The sequence below is a fragment of the Diadema antillarum genome, unplaced genomic scaffold (assembly GCF_040938485.1).
Source record: "Diadema antillarum isolate AM-2024a unplaced genomic scaffold, OU_Dant_1.0 seq00001558_RagTag, whole genome shotgun sequence".
Lineage (NCBI taxonomy): Eukaryota > Metazoa > Echinodermata > Echinoidea > Diadematoida > Diadematidae > Diadema > Diadema antillarum.
The window spans coordinates 914,396-936,131 of NW_027272284.1; the positions used below are offsets into that span (position 1 = coordinate 914,396).

Here is a 21,736-nt window from a genome sequence, read left to right on the forward strand (position 1 = left end):
CGGACAGCTTGAAGTCTTCTTAGAAGGACTAGTTAAGGACTAGTTAAGTGCCTTGCCTTAGGGCACAAACAGCTGTAGCTAGGGGACTTGAACCAAGGACCTTGTGATTGAGAGTCCAGGGTCTAATCCACTGAGCCTGACTCTGCATAGTGAAAGCTTTGAAATTAAGGGAATACCAGTCTACAGCCATACATTCAGAAAGGCTGAAAATTGATGGACTGTATTCACTCATAGATTTGAGTTGTGGAGATGTTAATGATGCCTGTGCTACAAACTTGACTAGCATTTACAAACAAACTTCTGATGAAATAGAGATATCACCTGTACTTGAATGTTTGGCCACAGTTTTTTTCTTTTTTTAAATACACTAAGACGGGAATTATATCCGGCCAGACAATGAACCCAAAGCTGGAAAATTTCAGATCAGATCTAGATAGGAAAAATGCATAAACATATTCATTACGTATTCTACAATGTTTTGAGTGACAGGGCCACAATCAACCCAACCACTAATTTGTCAAAGGATGGAGAGATAACAAAAACAAAGAAAGAAACAATCTGAATATAAGAGCCTCCAACACAAGAAATGGCCGGCTTACAAACCAAAATAATCAAATATAGCATTGTTACACACAGCTTAAGCATAGAACACCATAAATATAAATACAGCATTCTTGTCTCTTGTGTGACAGCAGTATGAGCCTTCTTTTGGCTGAGTGCTATGACATAATCATATATACTTTATACTTAGTCATAGTTACCTTTCATGCACATCTTGCAAAAAAAGATGCATGGATGGTGAACATGATTCAACTTGTGAGGGTACAGACAAATTCAGAGCATGGTCACGGTTTTCACATTTACAAGTGTGTTTACTATTTCATATTCATACACACTCTCATCATTAAATATGTGACTGCCTATAGCTCAAAACCACCAAAAAAAGTAGGCCAAGATGAATTTTGACTTTTCTACACAGAGTAAAATTGTAAGCTCTTACATTAGCTTTAAAATGATGTATAGCTTTTGAAATTGAACCATCCTAACCCATTCAAAAAGTGATTGAAGTAAGAGTTAGGAGGTGCAGTTTCATAGAAAAGGGGGGGGGGGGGGAAGAGGATTCAAGATTAGGGTCACTCAAGCATGCTGTGCAGAAGTATCAATGAAAATGTATTCTATTTTGCAGAGATAGCAATGCCTGTCTGAAATGATATGACCTAAAAAATTGCCAATATCTTGATTTCAGTTTTGTTTTAAGCTACCAAATTCGGACAAAAGGTAGAGAAAAAATAGCACTCTTATAGGTGAGAAAAACTCTACAAATTTGAGTCGGTCAACCCAAATGACATTTTTTCGGTCCATTACACAGACTCCTAATCTGCAACTTTTTGTGGGTTTTGAGCCAGGAAGTCACATACAGAAATAAAACATTCTTTCCCGAAAATACAAGTCCAAAACGAGGGGCAGGAGTCCACAAAATATCAGAGTCCACTTCCCACTTACAAAGTTACATTAAAACCATTATCACATGTCGGAAGGAAACTCGAGATATGCCGTTTTTAAATCTGAACAATTTCTAGGCTTTGTAGCAGCTAGATCCTGCTTTCATACCAGGTATTTGTTGTACGTCTCTGAAAAGAGCAAATAATTCTAATTGGCAACATTCAAACAATTGATTTTTTTTTTTTCGCTGCTTCTAGCGAACAATGGTCTCAAGTTATAATACTGAACTGAATATTAAAAAAAAAAAATGCTATGTGTTTATTCACTCACACAAAATCACTTCACCTTGCAAGGAGTGAAGATCTTGTAACAAGCAACATCTGCTAAATTCTTCAAAAGAAGCTAAATATACTGTAACAAATATCTGTGATACATGTATGTATTCATTCACTAATTTTGGCATTGCTTCACATTGTATGAGTAAAGATCTTCGCTGATTTTATAATCCCTTGTTGCACCTGTAGATGTGAAAACTGTAATAGCTTTCTCCTCACCACACATCATCTAATACAAAACCACCAACATGTGTACTAATATAAGAGCATTAGCAGCATCCTTTACCTAGACGGAACCACAGCTACATTCAATACTGGAATAAAATATATCATATCTTTACAATGGACTCTCACTGTTGCATTATACATCATTTTGTTTGCATAAATAGGATGTCGCTCCTCTCGGAATAAATACATCTGGCATTTCACAGCCTCTCACAGTCATAAAAGTGGGCGGGGTACATTCAAATGTACATCTGAATAAACGTTGCATAGGTTCAGAAGACGCCTGCCCTCTATTGTCAGAACCAGGGTAGCTCCTTTCGCAACCAGCCTGACCTCCTTGAGTTGTGCTTCTGGAAGATCTGTGGAGATATTTGGGAAACGTATGCTTAAACAGTCCAGGGTTACTGACAAAATCCGTATCCGGGCAATTACCCCGAGAGGGCAATTACCGCCAGCTAAATACTGGTTAGTGGTAAGTTTAGAGTAAAGATTAGGGTTAGGGTTAGGGTTAGGTTCAGGATTAGGATTAGGATTAGGGCCAGGCGAAGGGTCCGGGGTAATTGCCCAGGGGGTAAATACCTTAGACCCGACAAAATCAAATCATTGCAACTGATGAACAAATTTCCCTACATCGTCACAAATAAGCACTCTGAATTGATCAGTGTTGTACGGTGGACTCCTGTTATAACAAAGTGCTTGGGACCGGCAATTTTCTTTCGTTATATCAAAATTTCGTTATAACCAAACAAATAAACAACAGAAATATATGTATAGAGTGGATGATTTTGTGGCCTGAACTTTTACTTTGTTGTAACTGGAATTTAGTTATAACCGTATTCATTATAACAGGAGTGCACTGTAGTAGTAGCCATGACAAAAGAAATCATGGGCTTACATACCTGGGCAGGATTCAAACCTACAACCTCCTGATCTCTGCAGTGCACAAGTGTCTTATCCAATAGACAAAGCTTCCGCCGACAGCCAGTGCTGGTTCTAATTCTTGTAGTTTGCAGTGGGTACTGTGTAACTCTTCAAATTCATAAAAATGCTTCCATCAAGTTGTTTTTTATTGCAACTGATTAACAAATTGCCCTTCATTGACATATTAAATAAGCACTAAATGTAAAATAAAATCTCAATATTGTACATCCACACTTAATGCACTTTAGGTGACAATTCTGGAACTCCACTCAAGGGTGGCAAGATGAAACAGTATTGCTGTTATCTGAGGTTTGGAATTTGTGTGCCAATAACTAATACATGTATATAATAATAATAATACTAATAACAACAAATTCTTATATAGTGCATTTCAGACTTGAAAAGAATTTCAATGTACATGTATATCATTCACCCAGCTCTGCATAGCACTCCAAATACACCACTTTATTTTAATCACAAAGGGAAGATACCTAATGTGCCTCAGTCTACATTAAGCACTTGGAATGCACAGATATGAAAAAAAGAAAATATCTATCACAGTAGACTTAGTAACTAAAGAGAAAACATGATCACACCTCACAGTACTACCATACATATAGACTCTTATGCACACCACCTTTTTACAGACAACGCTACACACTGACACTGGTCTGAAGTACCAGGACCAGTAAAAATTACTGTCGGACCAGTAACTTTTTCAGGAATAGACCCATAAAAATGGAAACACTGGGTACCTACTGGTCCAACAGACAGATCAGACCAGTAGAAAAAATGGGTTAGTGTGCAACCCTCTTATAGACATCAAACATAAATTCATTCAAATAGTACGGCAGTTTATATCAGGATGAAGAGAGCTTTTCATCCTCATGACTTACAGATGAGGCTCCTCTCTGGGAAGATGAAGTTGTTGACACCACTGACAGCTATCTCCCCTCTCAGAGGAAGCAGGAAGATGTCAGTTTCTGAGAAGGGAACAATGGGAGAAAATTGGACCCTTTAAAATAGAATGATTATGGCTCTATTGCAAAGTTCATTCACATCTGTACTTCTCATGTGTGCATAAAAGTCAGTTTAAATTCTTCCCCGCATCCATCAGGGACCTACAATGTAGAACTTTATTATCATTCTTGCCTATCATGCCGTATTTTTGTCCATTTGCTGGCAACCTATTGAAGAAAAATGCATAACTGTGGCTGTTACCTTTCAACAAGGAGCAAAATTTCATTCAATAGACCTTTTTCAACTTAAAGCTCAAGTTTACAAACAAAGAACATCATTCTGTAATTTTGGAAGAAAAATCTAAGTCATGTTTTACCAGTACTCACACCTGTCTTTTCACACATTAATGTAATTATCTCTCTCTCTGTCAATTTATCTGTCTCTTCCTTTGTCTCAATCTCTCTCTCACTCATATCTATCTTTTACTCCCTTTCTTTCTCCCCTCTTTCTCTCTCCATCTATCCAATCTGCCTATATCTATATACTGTAAAAGTGGTTTCTTTCGCGTACAGATATTTTCGCGGTTTCCATCGGTGCCGACTTTTTCGCGTGTGTTTAAATTCGCGGTCGGCAAAATCTGTGAATTCACAGTCTGCAAAAACTGCAGATTTTGCACATGAAAACCCAAACTATAATCCAATTATTCTTTTATTCATTAAATAGAAATTAACAATAAATGCAGGCTTACCTGAAATCCCATCTCTCGAGTACTTTATAACATGTTTGTACCGACATTGTGCTGTATCGCTGTGTGTGTGTTGACCATCAATACACTCAATGCGCGGAATCTTCGTGTGTGCATGTGCGCAAGGTAATAGCGTTGTAACGAGCGGCGAGTTCAAAACATTTCCTTGCATGGTTAATTTCGCGTAACTTTTCAAAACATTTTCGCATGATGTTGAATTCACTGTTCAACCTCAAAGCGTGAAAATAAAACCACTGCAAAAGAAACCACTTTTACAGTACCTATCTATCTATCTATCTATCTATCTATCTATCTATCTATCTATCTATCTATCCATATCTATTTCTCTGTCTAACCTGCCAAGACCGAGGCAGCCTCCTCTCCTTGTATCCTCCTCAAGGCTGGCTCCTGACTGACAGGTGGTTTCTTCCTCTGAGATGCCTTGGTCTCTCTGGCCTGCAGAGCTCTCTTCACCTTGGCCACATTACCTGAACCATCTGCACAGGAAATTAAACACTTCTCATATGAGAGGCGATATCTTAAAGCACACAGAAATAGTACAAGCTGCCACTGCCAGAAATTAAAAGGATTGGATGCCAAAATAGTACATCATGACCTAATACGCCTCAGCATTTTACTGGCTATGCACCTTTTCTTTTCACGCTGACAATCTAGTTTGATAATTGTAGATATAAACTCACAATGTGTTCATAACAACAGTCAAGATTGTTCTGGGAAAATTATATCCATCTGACCTGGGTCTGGTATGAAGAAAAGAAATTGATTGTTTACTGCAGTTAACATGGACGTAGCTAATGAGCGTAATGCACTGGCATCGAATTTCTTGGTCACTGGCAGATAATCACATCAAAGAGCCCAAAAGAGGAATGTATCTGTGCAATCACAACATTTTGAAAGTCTGAAAAGATGATGCACTATGCCACTAGCATTGCCTGTAAAGAGCCACATGTCTCTGTCTAGACTAGCAGGTATGTGTAACCATGGCAACAAGAGGAGTAATGGTGACAGCTCAGGTGATCCCTAGATTTGAATGAAAGGCACAGAGGGACTTGGTTGTGACCAAGCTTGGAAAGGTACCACTGTTTTACCATGTGCAATGCAGGACAATCTTTACAGCTATACATCAAAGTATATTCTTACCAAGAAAACATCTGGAATTCATTCTTTATATTTCAAGAGCTTTACAAGTATTTTGAATTACAGTATATGGACTACAGTGGCTGGTAGAGGCACTGCTAATGCTTAAAAATATACTAAATGCAGATTTTGCAGCAGAAAAAAAAGGTCAAGAATTCATGCTTTGTACAAATATGCCCCATAAACTGACTGAAAATAGGCCCTTCTAGTGTCCGCTTACTTCATGTAAGTGCTCACTTTTTTCCCCAGTCATTAATACCATACCAGAACACTAGGACATGACCATTCCAATGTAATGGTCTTGTAGGACAAGACCATCTTGAGGTATTACACTGTCTTACCTACAATAACATCACTGTCTGCATGTAAGTTGGCCCGAGCTAACACCGCCATGTCATACAGGTATGGTAGGGAGGCTTCAGAAAACATCTCCACTTGTGATAGTGTGTTGAGGAGAACCTGGGACAAACATAGGAAAGACAAGATAGTGCTAGGAAAATATTATTGTATATTACATGGTCATTATAAATACTGGTCAGTGATTGGTCATAATGTAATCACATGACTAATGCAGCGAGGATCAAAACCTTTATATTGTGAGCAATGGACAATCTACCCTCAGGTAATGTATTTAAGAATTTGACTGGTTGCTGATGGGCTAGAATGAAATGATGTGTATTTGTGTAGACCACACAATACACGTACAGTGTACATGTATATTACATATTGCCCTGTCTATTGTTGTAATGAAAAGCTTGACAGTCCCTAGGGAATTATACTTTCCCCTCCAGACAATATTTTCACTCAGAACTGTGTGCTTTAGGAAAAAAATCTTAGGGAAAACATAAAACCACTGTGGATGTCAAGTGTTACAGTACATTTCCAAAAGGCAAGCTCTCTATAATACCATACAGAACAAATGACACTGCATGGTTTGTGAAAATGTCAAACACTGAATAAATATGTAAAACTGTACGAGAACATTGAATACGTATGTAAACTGTACGGGCATATTTTATCTAGGGCAGCTACAACATAGGTCCTTTGGGAGATGCATTTTACATCTGAATTTAGAGATAGGCATGATGAGCTACACATTGACAGTATACATTAACCTGAGATTTACACTTATATGCTGAACTGTCTTAGAATGGCGTACATTTCATGTTAAATTTTCATTAAAATTTCTTCCTGGCTATCTTTGTAGCTATGGTAATGATCAAGATACAGACCTTTTTGTCTGCACATAAAAGAAAGTCTACACCAACCTCTCATGTCTTTTCCGAGATGATCACTATTATACTAGAAATCACATCCAGGCACAGTATGCACCATCACATATTGTTTAAACAGGAAGTGAAACTGCAAATAGTTTTGCATGCTTACAAGCTACACAGAGTTTGTCTGCATGTGATTACATGCTCAAAACCATAGGAACTGATCAGGAAGTAAACGATGCATATTTTCTACTAGTCTGAGTGGGGCTATCATGATTGCTAGCTAGCATTAGCTTAGCTAGCATTAGCTTGCCAAACAAAACATCTCTTTCATATTCCCACCACTGTAGCTGCTCCTGACGTGCAGCTACAGTACACGGTCTATGGGACACTGCCAGTGGTGCAAGTAGTCTTTTCGGCACAGACCCCTTTTTATGACCGACAAGGGTTTGTGCTTGCAAACTAAACTAGCAATGTGATTAAGACACTGATCAATAGAAGGGTTTGAATTACCGGTAGAAGTAGCTCCGCCTTCATCCTGTCTGGGAATTGTTCATGTTGACTTAGTCTTTTCTGCCAGACTTTTGCAAGCTTCTCAAATGCCAGTCCAGCCTCAGCCTTGTACTAAATGTGTAAAAATGGAGGAAAAAAAAACAAGCACTTATATCCAAGACTATTAAGTATCACTTTGTAATTGAGAGTGATGTTTTCATTCTAAAGTGGTAGTTTCCTTTTCATCTTGGCAGTCCTCATGCACTGTGGATTTCTGCTCATCATGGCTTTGACAAAATATATGAGAAATTTGCTCTAAAAACATTTTTCATGATTGCACAGAAATGACATGATTATCTGATTCATCATGTGGTATATATGTTGTGTTTGTGAGCTTTACATCATTATTAAAGGGGATGGCTAGTAACTGATCAGTGGGAATCAGTGGGAATGCTGGAGGATGATTGTTCCAATCCTTGTGGGATTCATTTAAGAGTACACTATATATCTATTCTTGCATGAAAATTATTTGCTTCAGAATGGTCTCATATTCAAGTAATGTGTAGTTTAATGTTTCCAGGTAAGCGTCCCTGGTCAGTGACGGGGCATTAATCTGCACATTACTTGAATATGAGACCGTTCTGAAGCAAATAATTTTCACACAACAGTAGATATATAATGTACTCTTAACAAGGAAAAGTAGAAATTACGCGGTGCGTAACATATGTCCCCGCCGGAAGTAGCATTTTGTAACAAAATGTGCATTATAGGTAAAAAATCAAGGTCAAAGGTCAAAGAAGTCAAAGGTCAAAATTCTGTGTAGAAGTTTTGAAGCCCTCACCTAGTGCCATCACATAAAGCAAATGGAATCGAAATTGGGTTAGAAATGGCGAAGGAGTAGCATTTTGTAGCCAATGTACAATATAGGTCAAAAATCAAGGTCAAAGGTCAAAGAAGACAAAGGTCAAAATTCTGTGTAGAAGTTTTGAAGCCCTCACCTAGTGCTATGACATAAAGCAAACGGAATCGAAATCGGGTTAGAAATGGCGAAGGAGTAGCATTCTGTAGCAAAATGCACAATATAGGTAAAAAATCAAGGTCAAAGGTCAAAGAAGTCAAAGGTCAAAATTCTGCGTACAAGTTTTGAAGCCCTCAACTAGTGCCATCATATAAAGCAAACGGAATTGAAATCGGGTTAGAAATGGCGAAGGAGTAGCATTTTGTAGCAAAATGTACAATATAGGTCAAAAAATCAAGGTCAAAGGTCAAAGAAGTCAAAGGTCAAAATTCTGTGTAGAAGTTTTGAAGCCCTCACCTAGTGCCATCACATAAAGCAAACGGAATCGAAATCGGGTTAGAAATGGCGAAGGCGTAGCATTTTGTAGCAAAATGTACAATATAGGTCAAAGGTCAAGGTCAAAGGTCACGACTGAAATTCTGTGTAGAAGTTTCAAAGCTCCCATGTAGTGCTATCATATAAAGCAAACAGAATCAAAATTGGCTCATAAATGACAGAGAAGTAGCAAATTGAAGATTTTGATCACACACGGACGCACACACGGACACACGGACGGACGGACGGACGGACACACGGACACACACACGTACGGAGCCCGTTTCATAGTCCCCTGCTCGAACTCGTTCGGCGGGGACAAAAATCCCACAAGGATTGGAACAATCATCCCTCAGCATTCCCACTGATTCCCACTGATCGGTTTCTAGCCATCCCCTTTAAGTTAGAGGGTAAAATATGGCATGAAAAAGACATCACAGAACCTCACACTTCTAACTACCCAGAGTAGTCATACTGACCAATTGTACTCCATTTGATGCTCTTATTATTTTGCATCTTCTTTTGTACTTTGAAACATGATAAGATATTTCTGCAACATCTACACCTGTAATACAGTCTTCAATATTTACTATTACACATGAATTCTTCAAAATAAGAGATATAGAAGAACAATCTGTACATATACCGGTAACATGTATGGATGTATTTCCATACCTCTAAGCTAAGAAGCTTAGGAACAAGTTGGATTTTCACTGCAATCATAATTTGGAAATATTTATCTTCTACAAGGTACAACACTCTTTGAGGAAAATAATTGGTGGATGTGAGGGCTCCAGCTAAAATAGATAATTACACATTCATCATTGCTGTGATACATACATGTAGCTGTGATGGCTACTCCTCATTACTGGGACATGTACTTGTGATGGTTACTGTCTACACTGATGCAGGATACCACCACATGCTACTTTGGGCAATGGATGCCTAACCCATTGAGGACGAGTCTCGAGTATTCTTGGGCAGGTGTCTGTGGGAAATGCATGTTGTAGCAAAATCAAACCGTCCTCAACGGGTTAATGGGCAATGGATGATTGTTGTAGGGATGTCCGTTACTAACATTGCAGAATGACAGAGATGGTCTGAAATACATCTAAATGAAGCCTCATTGTACCCGAAAAAGCCTGAACTTTGATACTACCAGGGCCTGATTTCAGTCTTTTGTCTAAAAACTGCCATCCCTGCTGTTGACCAAGTGCCCAAAGGTACTGTACCTTGTTGGTGATGCTTTGTGTGGTCGACTTCTGTAGCCTGACCGCCTGGCAAGTTCCATTGGCACACACAGCACACAGATTGTCAGCATTAACAAACAGACCTGTCACACAATACAATGTAGAAAAAGGTTAGTAATAAAGAAGACATGAAGAAGAGGAATCATCAAATCAGTGAACACAGACACCTGTGTAGACACAAAGGCCTGAATTCATAAAGTAGCTATTAATCAAATCTATTGTTTAGATTTAGTTAATGGGTTAGAAACAAGCATGAAATAGGTGCCTCATTCACATACATGTAGGTGTACACTTCATATGCACTTGTCACCATGCAATCATTATTTGATCAATAGGAGATTTTATAGGCTTCTACCATCCTTTACTCAATGATCTCCCCAACCGATGAAAGTTTTCTGCATCATTATTTGATGTTTGTTGGCCTGAAATAGGTGCCTCATTCACATAGGCGCACCCTTCATATTATATGCGGCTGTCAGTGTTCACTCACTATTTGATGTCTGTTGGAAAACACAATCTTTCATACAAATAAATGCAGATGAAGCTTACATAATCTGTGGACTGTATTCAAACTACCTTTGTGAATTCGGCCCATTGAGACAAGACATGGTACAGTCTGACAGTATATAGATGATGACTGGCGGGGGAGGGAACATACCAAATGTTCCACCCGAAGGGTTTGAAATGCTAGTGAGGGAGGTTCCGAGTCCCGAGACGAAGTCGAGGGACTTATAGCCTCCCGAAATAGCATTTCAAACCCTGAGGGTGGAACGTTTGGTACATGTTCCCGACAGCAAAAGTCATCATCTATTATATTATATGGGTTAGTCAAATACGTCAACGTCAGCCATCGAAAGATCGTAGAGATTCAGTGTACAATACGCATAGCGTAGCCCGACCACCAGTATACAAATGATGCACAGTGCACAGTGCGCTGGACACAGGCGACTGGGCTAGCGCTGTGTATATGATACCGGTGTTTTACAGTGTACGATCTTTGCAACCACCAGGCATGCAGAGCACAACGCACTCGATGCTCGCTCGCACAGAGCCAAATTCACTGTGCGTGCGTGGGTGGCCGGTCCTCGGCGCGCGCGGCCTTCTGTCACTTGTTACATGAAAATGTTCTCCCATGGGAGAACATTACCAAGAATGTTCGCCCATAGGCGAACATAACGAATGTACCTCCATCACGTGACTCTGTTTAGCCAATCACTAACCGGTATTTGACTAACCCATATAATATATAATGATGACATCTTACCCTCTTCTCCGATCCACACTGGCCACCTTTCAGAGTCCAAGGTTGCTATGACCTCCTTCTCCAGCCTCACCTCAACCCTACAGCATGAAGGAGAAAGAAAGAGTGAGCTACGTTCTACATCAACAGTCTCTAGATGCCACAGTTCCTAGGACATTACAATCAAATGTTTGTCTGCACTCACATCATAGATGCTGGTTATTTTAACCCGTTGAGGACAGACTGATTTTGCTACAACATGCATTTCCCGTAGACACCTGCCCGAGTATACTCGGGACTCGTCCTCAACGGGTTAAGTTCATTGACAAGATGTCATGCATGGTTCCATGACAGTTGCTCCCGCGGAAATTGCTCCAATGATCTGCAAGCTAAGCCAAATATAAACCCTACCCACAAGTATAACTCTACCCCTAATCCTCCCATCAAACTTAACCTAAAACCCTAACACAACCCTAACCCTACCCCCAAGTCCTTGGAGAAAATAAGACCGAAGAAATTAAATGTCAAATGTTGTGTCAGAGACACAAATGGTGCAAATTTCATTCATTCAATTAGTGTTTTATTACATTTTTGTGGTGCTGATTGTTCACTGTTTTTTTTTTCTTCAACTTGTTTCACAGACTAAAAAAGTTGTATAAGACATCTAAAACACACTTTGAAACACTAGAAGTGGAAAGTCAGTCAATATCTGAACAGAAAACAAAAGAGTTTCAGGAGGCGTAGATGAAAATATTCATGACTGTATCATACATATCGTCGCTGGAGTGACAAGACCTTGTATCTAAAATTTTGGTGAAAATGACTTTTTTGAATGAATGGTCAAATAATGGGTTAAGTGATGTCCTGTTCAAATCCCAACTGTCTTACTCCAAAAATAAAGCCACCACAGCATGTCAAAGGAAAGGCTTTCCCATTCGCTACAGTGCTTTGGCCACCATGTGTTTTGGCTCTCCTGAACATTTGACATTTTGTAGATACGAGGTCTTGTCCCCCCAGTGACGATATGTCATCTACTGTATATGCCATATATTTAGTGAGTTTAAATTTTCACTAATCGGAACTTCCCGACAATTTTGCGAGTGGTTCAATTCGCGATCATGGAGTACTGTACTGAACAGAGAAATGTGCGTCACATTCACACCAGAATCAGAATCATTATCTTTGCGTGTCTTTAATTTCACGAACAGCACCTGACTTGTGAAATTCACGAAAATAAAAACCTTGCAAAATATTCGCCATTTACAGTAATTACTAACCTATAATCCTATGAAGTGGGACACAAACTTACTTGCCCCTGGTTACTATGACAACCTCCTCTGTCTTCTCCCCCTCTGTGGCAAGCACTGAGTTGTTTGGTATGAGCAGGACTGGATGAGGGATGCCTGCATCCTCCTTACATTGCTTGACCAGTGATGTGAGTGCCGACGCATTCCACTTGCTGAACAACGGGAGCTGCCAATTTTGTGTGTGACAAGGAATACAAGCCATGAGAAAAAAGCACAGAAAAATGGGCAGTTATTGTAAATAGTCTTAACAGGAACTAGTTTAGAAAAATGACTTACATAACCAAATTCGACTTAGTCCCTGATTGCTGTACATAGTGATGCGTAATTTTATTTTTATTTTTTTAAAATTTTGATAATACAGTGTATAATGTAAAATAAGATTTTTCAAGTTTGCTGAGAACAGGTAAGAAGTCCTTTAAAGCCCACTCACTAAACACATGTTGTTCATTGTTATTGGGATCATAGGAATACAAAATGGATAACGAAACATAAATATTATCAATTTCACAACAGAAAACAAACTTACAATTGAGGAATAAGACTGCCATGACAGTCACTAAAATCTAGTTGATACTGAAAAATACTATTTTAGTCAATGTCCTGTGTTGGTTGACAATTTACAATGGTGTACCTTCAACAGAATTTGCCTAAATCTGATCAGGGCCCCGTTTTATGAAAAGTTAACATCGATTTTAAATTTCCTTACCACACAGGCTGCCATAGACTTACAGTTGAAATCAACTATATAGTCAATTTTAACGTTTCATAAAACAGGGCCCTGGGCATCTACACATCATTTAGCATACCATAGCCAAGCACCAGAAAATTCATTCACTGTATTTTTCCTTAAACCACAAGGATAAGGTGTGGGATGAACGGACAGATGGAAAAACAACCTGACAACATAATGCCTCCAGCATCGTTTGGAGCAATACAAAAAACATCACCAGGGAACATGGCAGGCAAAAGGAATATCATGGTTTATAAGTGTGAACAAAATGCTTACTTGCACTGATATGCCACCATGCATCATTCTAGAATGCATGTGAGGGATCACCATATTAGATATTCACCAAATATTACAGATTGGTTACACCAAGGAGCTTCCTTGGTTACACCTACAAAGGAGCTTCAAACAAGCTCCTTGCACCTACACACTCAACAGAAATTCACACTTGCTGTTTAGAGCACACTGCACAAACCTTGGATAGAGTGTCCATAGCTATCCTATGAAGTAGATCCCCCTGGTCTAACATGCCGCTGGTGTCAAAGTACCGCCTCCTCACAAAATAGTCCATTAGGTCTGTGGAAACCACCTCACCTATTGCCCTCCTTAAGGTCCCCTCCTTTAAAAGTAGCAGCTGGGACCTGTCACCATGGTAACAAGGAGAGGGTGTGGTTAACCAATTTGAATGTGTAGAATTTCCATTAGCATAAGTGGTCAAAATTCATAATGGCAAAAAATCTCTTTCTTTTCCCCATGCTTCACAGTGCAATCTTTAGTTACCTGTTTAGGACAACTTCTTTGTTGTATATCGAAATTTTCATTTGACATATAATTACCTGTGGTCACACTCTGCCAAACTACATGTAATTTGCTTCCCAATAACTACAGACAAAACTACTCCTTGTATCAGTGATAGAAAACTAATCGTAATTTTGGTCTCTTGCAGGAAAAATGAAAACGCTCATCAGCGTAGAAAAAAGTGCAAAATGTGTGTAAAGAGCATGAATGGATGTATTATGGCGTCACAGACTTCTTGACATTTCAGTCGCATGCAGTCACACTGCACAAAACTATGTGTAGTTTCACAAGAAGTGAAAACTTCCAAAGTGCATGCAGGAAGTTTGCGTGGGAAGTTAAACAGACTTCTTGAGAAGTTTGCAGTCACACTGCCCACACAACACGAAGCAAAATACAAGGCAGTGAAACTATGCATAGTTCCACAAAGTGGACCACACCTCCATGTACAATGTACTGCAAAGAAGTATAAATGATTTGTGTATTTGAGAAAGTTATCTCAATTCAAAACCACATCACAGCTGTTCAAAGATTATTAACTGCCAAACAGTATAATCATAGTGTGCCAACTGCTGCAAGCACTTGTAGGTGATCCACCTCTGAGAGAACTCACGGTGTTGTTGACTGGACTGTAGCTGTAACAGGCTGGTAGAAAAGTGTCGAGACTTCCCCCACAAAACTGCCTGGTCCAAGCTCTGCCACGAGGTCACGCGAGGAGGATAAGACACTGAGGTGACCTTTGACCAGAATGTAGATGCCCTTTGCTCTCTCACCTATAGTGTACAGATGGCAATGATAAAGAAGAAAGACATGATATATCGTCTATTTAGCACTGAAATCACCAGACTGACTTTAGCCGACTGTAAACATTATTTGTATCTTACTTCAACAAGAGTTATCAAAATTTACTTGCAACAACCTAAACAAAGAGTCTCTTCACTAAAATAAGAGTATTTTTTGCTTTTGTTTTTGTTTTTTTACAGGAAGTGTTACAAGAACACAGTATTCTTACAGCTGCATTATGCTTCCCACTATCCTGACTTATATTGACTGATCAACAAAACTTTTACCATTCTGTTTGTAGATTTAATTCTATTGCATTTATCAAAATTATTTCAACAGCTTTTTTTTTTTTTTTTTTTTTGCTACACTCAATTTTTTTTTTAAAATTTAAGTGGACATACACTTTCCATCTGTATGATTACATTAATTAACTCTTTCACAGGTACAGTAAGAGTAAACATATCATGCAAAATGCGAATACATATTTGAGATGAAGTTTTGATAAGGTTTATCCCTTTCTGTGCCAGGGACTTTGGACAGTATGTAAAGGCTAGAGCACTGGGGGTTGTCCGTGACAATCACCATGCAACACAGCACTCAAAGAGTTAACATATGGATAATTTCTAACCTTTGGAGAGAAGTGTGACGGGATCCTTGTACTCAATCCTCTCAGTAATCTTGGAAGCAGCTGCCACCACCTCTGCATTTATGGTTCCCGGGGGAAAGGGAAGACTGTACAGGCAGTGTTGCAGCATGTAGTACTCATCCCGTCGGAGGGAGTGGCCCGTGGCACCCTGGGATTTCTGCTTGCTGCCCCCTCCTCCCATGATGCCCTGCTCCCAGTGAACTTCCTGTGGAAAGATGAAGGACAGGAGCCATCATATGAGATTTGATTTTGTGGATTTGATTTTAATTCTCTAGCTTCATTCACCTCCATTAAAAAAAAAGCTAAAATACTTAATAAAGCTCAATCCATTCCCAAACAAAAAGTATTTTTGTAAAAAAGAAACAACGAAAACACATCAGAAGTGATGCAATTAGGGAGAAAATAGAAATGAGGCTTTTAAAATGACCCTACTCATAATAATGCAAGGAACCATACAATAGATGTCTGTTTGTTTATATCTTTTTTTCTTTTTGCATGATTACAGAAAGAATAGAATAAACATTTTTTAGTTGATGATTACCTATGATTGCCAATGGTTACCAATGGTTGCCAAGTTTTGTATAATTCTTGCCAGAACTTTCCGAAAACATTGTATGTCACAACTTCAATTTAAAACTTAGTTTTCATTTGTCTTGCTTTTGACCTCACATAGAGATTCTCCTTGCGAGAATTAAAAAAATTAAAGTCCTGCATGACTCACACAGAAACAGAACATTTGCTATCAAACTTGATGCCTATTAAAGGGATAGTACAGTATTGGTGGAGATGAGAATTGGGCTTTTAACTTTTTGCGAGATACCAAGAAAACACTGTAGTACAGAACATACCATTTTATGAGGAATTCAAAGTTTATTTGATGAAAATCGGGTTTGGAATGACTGAAACACCCAAAAACAAAGTAAAACAAAGCGATCGTAATAAAGTGTGGGTCCCACACTTTATTAGAATTGCTTTTTTTTGATATCTCAGCCATTTCAAAACCTGTTTTCATCAAATAAACAGTGAATTCCTCATAGAATTACATGCTCTTTCATATTTTATAAGAGGTTTCTCATTATCTCACCAAAAAATGTTAGAAACCTGAAATTAGGTCTCAACCAAAACTATACGATCCCTTTAAATGACAAGATATAGTGAATTCATTTGAGTAGCTACACACAAGCACAGGTCATTGACTGACCCTTTGTCATATGTCTATCTCCAAGTGGTGTCTGAGATTTATACAATAGAGTGTAGTTCCCTACAAGTAGGAACACAACATCACAACATACATGTATAAACAGTGCATGTTGAACTGTAGACAACACAACAAATTAGTGTGATACGATTGAATTCTGACACAAACTGTTATTACTACATAATTTTTTATCACTATTCTACTTAGTATTATTGCCTATACAATGTACAGTAGTAGCTGTAACTGAGCATTTGATGGCCATTTTTTTTTCTTTATAGTAGAAATGAAGGTCTTACAGCTGTACATGTCTTACAAAACAATAAATTTAGTCTTTGGATGCCCTGAAACAAAACAACAACAACAACACTACATTATGACAACATGACACACATCATGTGCCTTTGTACTTGGTGCTCCAAAGAGTATAAGGAAAGGGCACCTGAGTGCAGAAGATCTACTAGACATCAAAAGAAAAACATGTTTAAATATTACAAGTACAGTCTGTACATGTACCGGTACCATGTCTGAGCACCCATCCTACCAGTGATCAACATTCCCAGAGGGGTTATGTACACACTCGCATCCATGGGGAGCATTTGACTACAATATGCTGAATGGTACACTGTACAATGGGATTACAGTCCGACGTCTCTATTGAACTTTCAGATTTGAATAACACTGCAAGGAATGGATGAGGTTAGACTGTGAATACACTGCCAGAGACAGAATGAATGGCCATGATGGATGATGCTTAAATCTACCAGGAGATCCGCTGTCGAGGGTGTTCGTATTGACTAGTCCTGTCTGCTAACGCATTGTCTGCAGAGCTCTATACTGTAGTTTGTGTGGCGAACTCTCTACACAGAGAGTGATACCTCTAAAAACTGGAAAAAAAAAATGATTTTCTTAGCATTATACAATACTTTTGTGACAGAACAAGAAAGCAAACACTGGTCTTTGAATATGATGCATCTACTGCTTAAAAAGGAATGAACAAGTGGCTGTACAACAGTATTCATTCATCATTTTTCTATCAAACTACACAAAATGCATTAACCCCTAGTCTGAATAGGAGGTAAGCTGCACTATGATCCCAAATGGTATAAACAAGTACACGCCGTCATCACAACTTCAAGGAAACACGAATGTACTGAGGTAATCACTGTGCTATTTACTCAAGAGAAGAAGAGAGGAGACTAGACTTCCACAGAACCTAACATTAGCCAGTATGATATATTGGTGTGAAGTGGTGAAGGCATTTTGAGAGTATAATCTGGTAATGGGAGTATGGACTATTAAAGCAAGTGAGACAAAAAAACAACAACAAAGAGATGAAGGTACAATTTGTAGGGTGAGGGCAAGACACACAGATGGTAGAGTGAAAGAGAGGGAGGGAGAGAGAGAGAGAATGGGGAACATTACACAAAGATTTTCGGTGAATGTACACGTAGTACACACAATGTGGAACTTCCTAATCAAAGTATGTACAACACCTTCAGGACAGCACAGGTGACAGTTGCATCACCTATAAACATATATCACAACATGGTGATCATTTATGGCTAAAAATAATTCTTAATTGCACTGTCCACATCATTCACAGCACAGTGGCAATTTACAGTCTGCTTAATAGATGATGGGTTCACCATCTCCAGTGCTCAGTCAAGATAGCGTGGACTTGCCACTGGTCTTTGAAATGAATTTGTCTAGATACAATACATGCGAGAGATAAAGGGTAAGTCAAATGCCCCGACAATGTGATAACATCTTCTGATTTGTTCTTTACACCTGACTATGAACATAAAACATGCTTTATGTATTCATGTTGTAGAAATACCAACATATCCTGTGAGATCTTAGTACCAGTAGTGGTACTACAAGTAGTACAACGTAACTTTTACAGTCAGTTTACTACAGATAATTGATTTTCATAGTATCAGACAATGACACAGAATTTCTGTTTTTTTTTTTTCTGAAGCAAGAACCAAACATGTGCAAATCACTAGTGTCACAAAAACACAGTTTCAATATATTAATTTGCATTTACAGTGTATATAGCATGTTGTGCAGTTGCTAATTCTCATATCACAATCACTAGTCAGTCACACACTATCTCAACAACAGATCTAGTCCTAAGTCTATAATGTTACCCTTCACTGACTCACTATCAAATATCATTTATTCACATGATATTATTTTCTTTTTCTTCTTTTTTTTTGGGGGGGGGGGGGGGTGGGCACATTCATTACAACATTGGTTGCATTGGATCTCTTGGGCGAAAAAAATGGGTACTGTTCGTTTAATATTCCGAAGGTTCGTTATTCTGAAGGTTTGTTAATCCAAAACACAAATTCCCTGTACCTAGAGGTTCGTTAGTAATCCGAAAATGAAAAAGAGTTTATAATCTGAACATAATTTGTGCCATTATTCCGAAGGTTCGTTATTCCGAAAAAAGAAATAGGGTTCATTCTTATTTCCAAGGTTCGTTAATCTGAAAATGAAATAGGGTCCGTAACAAACCTTTGGAATTGTAACAAGCTTTGTTTTTTATTTTTGGATTAACAAACCTTACGGAATAACGAACTTTATTTCATATTCGGTTTAATGTACCTTCTGAAAAACAAACCTTATCACATTTTCGGAATAATTAAATGAACCTTTTGGAATAACGATCAAATCTTCGGAATAACAAACAGGTCTTCGGAATAACAAACAGGTCTTCGGAATAACGAACTGTAACCAAAAAAACAACAACACGCAATCAAACAAAGAAATACCCATCAGAACTAAGATGAGATGAGCAATGTGCATTGGAAGTTTACACAATAACAACGTTTTGAGTTGTGCTTGATCATGTTGTCCATGTCGATCATGAGATGATCACTTGACATAGTTTCTACTGAATTCTAGTTCTACACAGATTATATATTATATAAACACACTCACACGACAGGCACAGAATACAGATTGATTACTAGATCTAGGCCCTAAGGATAGATTCATAAAATGAACCAGACATACCAATAAACACCAGTAAGTGAGTCTGCGCGGCTATAATTAAACACAATGAAACAACATTATTGAGCATGTGCCGAATATTGTAGTTGCTTTCACATGACTGTGAGGGCTCCATGTCCAGCCACGGTTGGTATCGCCCTACTCCTCCGGTGGGCCAGCGAGCGGCTTCTGAACCATAACAACATCATTCGCAAAACGATTGCATCTGTGTCACAAACTCACCGAAAAAGTTCCTCGCCAATCTTACAGCACGATCAGCAAAATGAATGTCGAATGTCAAGAAAAATCCCCGATAATCGGTCCATTAACGAACGATTGGTGCAATCGTGTGAAGTTCGTAACTAGATGAGCAAAACATTTCACATGTACACTAGTACGCGTCTGCATGCGCTACACGCATTTATTAGACAACATACGACTTATTATGAGATTGCATATTGGAGTTCGATCGGGAACAACTTCTCGGTCGGTTTCTCTACAATACAAGCTACACAAGACAGCCACGCGCACGGCGCCGAATCACTGGAGGTTGATTTTTACGCTCCCCTCTGCCTACCCTAGCAAGGTAGTGCGGCCGCGCCCACCCCACTTGGTGACTTGGCTATTGTTATGGTAATCAAGATTCATTCAAGGGTTGATGCATGACCGTGTTATCATTCAGTTCGCTTCTGTCTACTCGCGAATCTGACCAATGCGTCATAATGTTTTGTTTTCCTCATTTTCTGATATCTTAGTATTCCCACAGCACATAATCCAGTCCTATCCAGCACGCTAACCTTTTATTTTTTTTAGTTTGATGTAATGTTGAGCCTAATGAAATGTCTGAATTACTTAAGAGGAGGTGAGACAACTGCATGTTCTCGCATACACAATAAGACATGCATTATGCTCGTTTTTCTTCACAGTTACAAGGAGTAAATTTAGACAGCATTTCAAGTTTTCATTTATTTTTGTTTGAATTTAATACAAAGGGTGAGAAAAACGAAAAACCATCTGGCATTCCTCTAAATGCACGTTCCGTTAAAGGGATGGTGCAGTCTCGGTTGAGACGGAGTTTCAGGTTTCCAACGTTTTTTAATGGTGACCGTGATTGATTTTTTTAGATAGGCCTAATGAGAAACTTTTTTTCTTTTTATTTTTTAATGCAACCATAAAACAAACAAAACACAAAATATAAACAATGTACAAAGGACCAGCCTATAGCAGTAAAAAGGGTTCAGTAATCAAGTCACATTAAACTATCTGCCATAATGGAATAACACAAGAAGACGGATGTCTATGAGATATATGAAAATATCAACCATTACAAAAGCATGGACCACTTCCTCAAATGACATTGCAATTTACCTTTCTTTTGTGCTATAGCATATTCAGTTCTCTGTTTATACTTTACTAAAGCCATAAATGCATCAAAATTCAAAGTTGAACCTTGAAATCTACATCTATAAATATAAAACTTAAGACAAAGAAATAAACAAAAAATTATAAATGTACAAAATTCTACGTCATTATTTACACCCAAACATCATATTAAAAGGCAAAAAGGTATATACCTTTTTGGTCTTTTCCTCTATAAAATCAAATATTTTTTTTGCTTAATATTATAGTGTTTTAGGACATTGTACAAATAGATGAAAAACAGTTTCCTGTTCTTGACTACAAAACATACAGTCTGGGTGTTCTATTTTTTTAAAATCTTAAATATTATGAATGCATTTAAACCAATAATATCATGAAAAACCTTAAAATAAAAGGAACGAAGTTGTGTTTCAACAGTACATAATTGAATAACATCCCACTGAACTGTTTCATCATTAATGGAGAAAAGGTCTTTCCATTTACCTATTCTTTTCTCACATGAGGAGTCACAATGTACATTTCTTATTACCGGATAAGCATGTTTAGAAATTTCTTCTTTTTTTCACCAGCTCTGACACTGTTTT

At 38.3% G+C, this 21,736-nt stretch overlaps 1 protein-coding gene across 1 annotated transcript; it reads right to left on the bottom strand.

Moving 5' to 3' along the window:
• Positions 1-2,201: 2,201 nt before the first annotated feature.
• LOC139710710 (uncharacterized) lies at positions 2,202-20,167 on the bottom strand. The gene is made up of 12 exons (XM_071622630.1): positions 20,016-20,167; positions 15,560-15,782; positions 14,762-14,921; positions 13,829-13,994; positions 12,629-12,792; positions 11,344-11,420; positions 10,062-10,162; positions 7,518-7,628; positions 6,129-6,246; positions 4,986-5,126; positions 3,821-3,907; positions 2,202-2,362 (listed from the first exon to the last, which is right to left on the bottom strand). Exons 2-12 carry the CDS (start codon positions 15,756-15,758, stop codon positions 2,220-2,222), a joined length of 1,467 nt encoding a protein of 488 aa, XP_071478731.1. The 5' UTR covers positions 15,759-15,782; positions 20,016-20,167; the 3' UTR covers positions 2,202-2,219.
• Between the last annotated feature and the right edge of the window lie 1,569 nt (positions 20,168-21,736).